The following is a 6,559-nucleotide window of genomic DNA, read 5'->3' on the forward strand; positions in this document are numbered from 1 at the left end:
TCCAGCTAGAAAGCTAATATATAGCTGCAGATTATAATTGCTTCATTAGCTTATGCGAGACTGCATGCCCATTAGCTTGGGTTACCATTAGCAATCCTAGCTAGCCTTCTAGTTTTTTTTTTATGAGAATCCTAGCCTTCTAGTTACGGCTGTCTTCATTGGCTGTTTTGGTGCTTTTTAGTTCTGTAATTTATTTCGTTTCTATGGAATATCATCTTTGCAGGGCTAAAAAGTTAAATAACAGGACCCTGTTCAGAACTTAATTTTATTTACGTACATATATATAGAGCAATAATTTGCAAGTTCATGTTCATCATTTTCACCCTTTATTATGAGATCAAAGTATAGACATAATACCTCTCGCTAATAGATCATCCACAATAGTATTTCGACCTCGAGTTACAGGCATTTTTATAAAGATATAAATTAATTTTGCCACACAATACAAATATTTGTTGCGGGCTGATGAACATCTAATCGTACTGATCATGCGGTTCATGCCTCAAACTGAAACACAGATCAAGACCCTGATGATCAAGCCTCAACTTTCACCATCGATCTATCTTATTCATATACTAATACATCAAACACACAGGATATATATCACAATTCTTTTAGCTTGCTGATTCAGTAATCCAATTCATGAGTTCTTATATATTTAGTTCCCGCCTCCACTGCCAGACCCCTCACCATATCCACGCCCCTCACCATGACCCTCACCATTACCAGAGCCACTTCCCCCGCCCCCTCCAGAACCCGAGCCCGAACCACGTCCACTACCACCTCCACCACCTTGTGAGTTTTTCCCTGAAGACCCTGACCCGGCCCGAGACCCGGCATATGAACCTGCCTCGGAGCCTGCACTGCTACCTCCACCACCAGATCCCCTTGAACTTGAACTTGAACTTGAACTTGATGAAGCTGAACTTGACGCAGAACTTGAACCACTCGAACCTGAGCCGGAGCCGGATCCAGACCCTGAACCAGAGCCACCTCCACCTCCACCTAGCCCTAAACCTAGTCCCACTCCTACTCCAATGCCAACTCCTCCGAGATCGATACCCAAATCCTTCCTTGCGACTCGGCCTTCAGATACCTTAATATCTGGCAATGACATAGCAACAACAAGCAGCGCAAGAAGAGCTATTGACTTGAATGCAGCCATTTTTTTATTTTTCTGGAAGTATATATTGAAGCAAATGACTGATCAATCAAGATGGATCGAAGAATTTAGTGGAAGTATGTACGTACGTAGCTTCAAACTAATGCAATAAGAAAAGAATGAAGTTTGCTATGAAGTTGTGGAATTTACAGCAAGCAAAATGAGCTATTTATAATGGGTTTGATGTTGGTCCTGTAGGCTAGGAGCGAATTGAAAGTGGAGAATTGTTGGTGTGTGTGATGATTGAAGTTGGTGTGGCAGTGGACACGGTGATCATGGACGTATGTGGCATGTGTAGACTTTTGCAGGATCAAAGTTGTGGCTTAGAAATAGCTAAGCAATTTGAAATTCACAATGTTTTGACATGTGTGTGTATGTTGCCTATCCATTTGATCTCCACTTACTATAGTGGAGCGAGTAGCAAACTAGCAAATGGTCTACTTCTGTGTTCCACACAGTCATGAGGGTTTACACTCTCAAGTCTCAACTTCAATACATTTGCTTGGGCCAAATCAACGCTTATACAGTTATACTTACCCTAGGGCGGTTGGAGTAAACCGCCATGCACATTGTAGTAGTGCAATATAAATCTAGTCTAACTTGAATGAAGGAATTGACGAATTGATGAGTGGCTAGGCAGAATGGCTGAATGGGAAAAATGATTTGTCAAAATTGAAAGTATTATCTATACTCGTAGTACTCATTCTTTTATAGAGTTAAAGATTGGGAGGGAGACTTTCTGTAAACACTTCATTATGCGGTGTGTGGCTGTTGTGGCGAACTATATGACATATCTTTTAAATCTCATCCGTCCATTGCTCAATAACTATTTATTCAAGTAAAGTAATTTTTTATTTATTTTACGTGGACAAGTATGTCCTTCACTGCTTTGTCTCTTCTTGTCTAAGACAAACAAAAAAATTGAAATGAAATTTTGTCGCTGCTCTAGCTTCTTCTGCTCCACTCGGTGATAGTAATCTTCTCAATCTACTCTTCTGCTCTATCTGCTTTGTTTTTTGTTTATTCACTATTCTATCTTCATCTTCTTTAGCCATCATGTTTAAGATATTGTGAGCTTCTTCGTCATCTAGCTAGATTCTCCCAATAATCATTATCTGCTTCGTCTGCTTCCATTGCTGCTAGCATATCCAAGCCTTCTTTGTGTAACTACTCAATTTTGAAGGGGGGTTGTTCCAGTTATATGCATGGCCGAAATACCTAGTAAAGATTGAGTCTTGAACATGTAGAAAAGCTTAAAACTGCATACACAGGCAACCTATGGGCTTAACAAAAGCAGAAACAGAGGTTCTTAGACTCAGAAGTTCTCTGACTAATTTTTATTAGTTAACATGCATGTTAAGTATGTTAAGTAAAACAACAGTCTTCAAAAATAATATAAGTTAATTAGAATAATAACATAATCATTTCAGTGTTTTCCTGTTTTGGACTAGAAGCCTATTAAGAAAACCAGAAGATAAAGAGGTGAGGAACCTACTTGTATGTGCTAGTAGTAGAAACTATAGTCTTCTCTTCAAGCTCAACAAAATATTAGGAACATGTGCACAAACAGCTTCTAAGACTGCTATCTTCACCAGAATATGAACATGCAGGGTATGAACAGCTACTGCTACCTTCTTGCTCGAGTAGATTCAAACAGAAAAGCGTATGGAGATATGCATAGATGCTTGATAGAATAAGTTGATGCTCGAGGAGATCTGTATATGTGATTGAGAGAATCTGAAAGAGTTGCTATGAACTAAGAAAATTTTTATTGATACTGCAAATGTTACAAACTAATTAAGAGAGGTTACAGACTGAGAATTTTTCTTCTTTATTGTCCCTCCTCTTCTCGTCTTCTCTTCCTCTTATACTAGTTCTAGCTAGCTGAAGCCGGTGATGATTCCATAGACAGATGTAGCTTGCATGTAAGATAAGCTATTTCCTATGCACAATTGATCAGAAATGCATGCAAAGAGTTTTTCCTCTAAGACACTCAACACAATAAAGCATGCATGCACTTATCATATGAGGCCAAGCATGGTTGATCAGTCTTTTCGGTATTTGAAAAGAATCTGACAGTCTTCTTTTACCCACTGTAATTTGTATGCTACACCGGTACAGCAGAATTGTCTTATTGTGTGTGTATATCCTCATTTTTATGAGTTTGTCTTGGATGCCGATCTGAAGTTGGCTAGAATACACTTATTAGTTTGGAGCCGAAGCGGTTTAGACGGCGCGCTGCCGACGTGGGAGACTGTAAACCACATGTCGGAGCCGTCCGTCAATCTTTTCCGTCTGTTGACCGTGAAATGCAAACAAAAGTGAAAAAAAACGCAGAAGCCGGAGTGAAAAGGGTAGGAGGGTATTTGCATAGGTCGCACCCCCCCCCCCCCTAAATTAGGTTGGTATCCCCCTTATTTTGGTGGGTTTTGGAAGGGTTGGATTGCGATTTGTAGTAGGCTGAGCAATGAGGGTTGAACAGTGAAGAAGTAAACCAGATTGAGTGAAATGGTTGATTGAGCGGGGTGACCGAAAGGGAGTGAGGAGATCGAAGCAAGTGAGTGTTGTGGGCGTCGTCATCGGAAAAACTATTATAGGCATCGAGTTTTCCGCCGTGACTATTTCCAACAGCAGGCCTCAATTTCGTCTTCGTCTTCCTCTCCATCTGGTACTTATGTTTGTTTTGGTTTGTTCGGTTCTGCTTTTTCCAGCGAAGATTGTATGTTTTGCGTGTTTATTAGCTTAGTTGTTCAGTTTTGTTTGGAATTGGGATTAGTTTTGAGAAACGAGGAAATGAAAGGCGAGAGTTTTCATCGACAATATCAGATCGAAACAGCAACAGCAATTGTGAGAGGCGAGAGAAACTAGGGTTTACAGGCACATATCATATCAAAACAGAGTTGAGGTGAGAGAAAAGAGACGACTCCTCCTCGATTCATAGCCAGGAACACAACTGCACAGGGGGGAATTGAAGTTTGGATTTCTGGTATTGTTTTTATGACCCTTATACTTACGTATTCATTTACGGTGTTCATTCAATTTTGAAGAACCACATATGGGTTCTGGGATTTGTTCCATTTGGAACAGGAATTGTGGTCGTGTTTCTTAGTTGTTGATGGGTTTGAGTTTGTTCTAGTATCTTGAAATTTGGAATATATTGTTAATAATTTAAACTTTCTCGTCTTCAAAAACTAGGTTGTATTGTGTTTAATTGTTACTAAAAACTAGATGAGTTTTATGCTATCTTGCTGGGAGTCCTCTGCATTAGAGAACAAAAAATGATGAATTGCAATTTTTCCAGTGTTGATCTGCTTGATTGTTTTACTTGATGTAGAGGGGAAATGAAATTTGGGGTTTTTTTTATTCTTTCTTTTCGATGCATTTTGTTATATGTTTGATGAGGGATTGCTTCTTTATCTGTTCAATGTTAAGTTGTTCTTTAGGTCTACACCGGTGAAGATCTTATTTAATTAATCTGTATTTGATTTTTGTTTGTTTCCCTTTTCTTTCAGGACTTGTCTTCTCTTGTGGAATTCAGAGGTGTAAAACAGAACATACGGGTCTCAATGACATCTCTAGCAGGAGCCATGGGGTCTTCGCTATTTATCTTTCCACTCCTTGTCAGGATGTTTGCAGGGCTGTTGTTACTGGGTAATGGAACCTCATAGACTTGGCAGGTATGTTTCTAATACTCTTTAAGAAGCTTAAAAGAGAGGTAGCTAAGATTATCATATCAAATGGAGATAGAAGCGTATTTTAGCTGCTCATTTGATGGTTATGAGATATGGTACTGTATTTTTTTTTTTTTTTTTTCTAATTGTTTTGATTAGGGAGCTGTGGTGTCTCAGAATTGTTTGTCATCTATATTAGACCAAGGTATGCTAATTTGCTCACAAATGCACTATTTTCTTTAATCTAAATTTACAAATGTCATTGTTGATTCTTTTTTACTTCTTTGGTTTGTATATAACTTGCGCAGAGAAAGGAGAATCTCCATTCAGAGATAGGGAAAGTCTTATGGGTTCTCATATAGTGTTGACTGGTATGCAACTCAATCTCATTGATCGTTATGTTTGGTATTACACTCCATAGCTTGATATGATCTCCATAGATAATGCAGTTCATGTTAGTTCTTGTAGGCCACTATCTTTGGTATTAGCTGCATTATTGAATAGATAATAATCAACAGACAAATATAGGGTTGACTGTCCTTAATCAATGTACCTTTTGGTAGGCTGATGCAGGGGGTTCTCCTTCTCTGGTGGCTAGAGGGTTTGCTACTGCATAGGTAGTTGCAGCTGCAGAACAAATTCAGATACAGGTACCAAATGAAAAGGCAAGTTCCATTAGTGTTCTTTTGGTGGCTTTCATTTTGACAATGTTGTATGTAAGACATTCTTTCTATATGCCAGGTGGGACACCATTAAAAGACTGCAGGCCAAAACAGGGGCTATATTCTGGTGGTTTATTTTGTATGGCCTTGCCTTGGTTTGATGCATTGTTGCTTATTTATATTATAACTTGGCCTCATGGTTTTCTCTTCTAAATTGTAACTCTGGTCGATGTGGTTATTAGAACTATTGTCAGTGTAGTGTTTTGAGTTCTCGTGCCTTGTACCTCTTTATGATCTTGCATTCCCTCTTAGCATGTTCCTATACAACAAATGGTTAGTTTATTTGTAAACATGAGATTTCTGTTTGAAGTGCCACTAGGAGTCTTCCTGGAGTAAACATAATAAATTTGCATGATTTATTTTGCTCATTTCAGGTATCACATTATGCGATTGCCATGGAATGATGGTTTTTTTTTTCTATAATTCCAATTTTCTCTTTCCAGCTAATCCAATTAATCTGTGCACTAATTTGCTTTGGTAGCATCTTTGCTGAAGTGGATTCCTCTCACTAGTACCCAACAATAAACTGTCAATTTGCATATGCTGAATTTGGGTTCATGAGATCAAGAGCTTCTGGGGTATTAGATGAGGTAGTTGACCAATGTGTATCCTCCTTCATCCGTTTTTTTTGTTTGTTATTTTTTCTGCTATGGAGTTATTCCTTTAAGCCGTCCATCTATAGATCAACTAAACTCTATCAAACTGTTGAATGCCATGTTCACTTAACTGCCTGCTTATACTTATCTCTCTGGTGTTCTGTTTTCAGGGTGCATCAGGCATCATATTCCTGATTATAAAGGGTGAAGGAGTTAGAATTAGAAAGATGTTCATTCCTGGCTTGTACCAGCATGTTACAGATCTCCTGTTCAATGTAGAAATAGCTATGTATATTAATTATTTTATTGATTTGATAAACCAAATTGTAGGTGAAGGAGTTAGAAAGATGTTCTTTCCTGGCAGTGTACCAGCATATTACAGATCTCCTGTTCAATGTAGAAATAGTT

General features: G+C 38.5%; 2 protein-coding genes across 2 annotated transcripts in view; one reads left to right on the top strand and one right to left on the bottom strand.

The window, feature by feature from the left end:
- Positions 1-310: 310 nt before the first annotated feature.
- LOC101305322 lies at positions 311-1,305 on the bottom strand. The gene has a single exon (XM_004290115.1). The coding sequence runs from the start codon at positions 1,163-1,165 to the stop codon at positions 659-661; it is 507 nt and encodes a 168-aa protein (XP_004290163.1). The 5' UTR covers positions 1,166-1,305; the 3' UTR covers positions 311-658.
- A 3,444-nt stretch (positions 1,306-4,749) lies between these two features.
- LOC101300119 overlaps positions 4,750-6,559 on the top strand; it is a 3,719-nt gene continuing 1,909 nt past the window's right edge. Inside the window, exons 1-6 of the mRNA XM_004292301.1 lie at positions 4,750-4,813; positions 5,142-5,238; positions 5,397-5,450; positions 5,575-5,650; positions 6,068-6,145; positions 6,322-6,547. Of these exons, the coding sequence (XP_004292349.1) occupies positions 4,750-4,813; positions 5,142-5,238; positions 5,397-5,450; positions 5,575-5,650; positions 6,068-6,145; positions 6,322-6,547 (595 nt within the window). The remainder of the gene's footprint in view (positions 4,814-5,141; positions 5,239-5,396; positions 5,451-5,574; positions 5,651-6,067; positions 6,146-6,321; positions 6,548-6,559) is intronic.

The sequence above is a fragment of the Fragaria vesca genome, linkage group LG2, assembly GCF_000184155.1.
Source record: "Fragaria vesca subsp. vesca linkage group LG2, FraVesHawaii_1.0, whole genome shotgun sequence".
Lineage (NCBI taxonomy): Eukaryota > Viridiplantae > Streptophyta > Magnoliopsida > Rosales > Rosaceae > Fragaria > Fragaria vesca.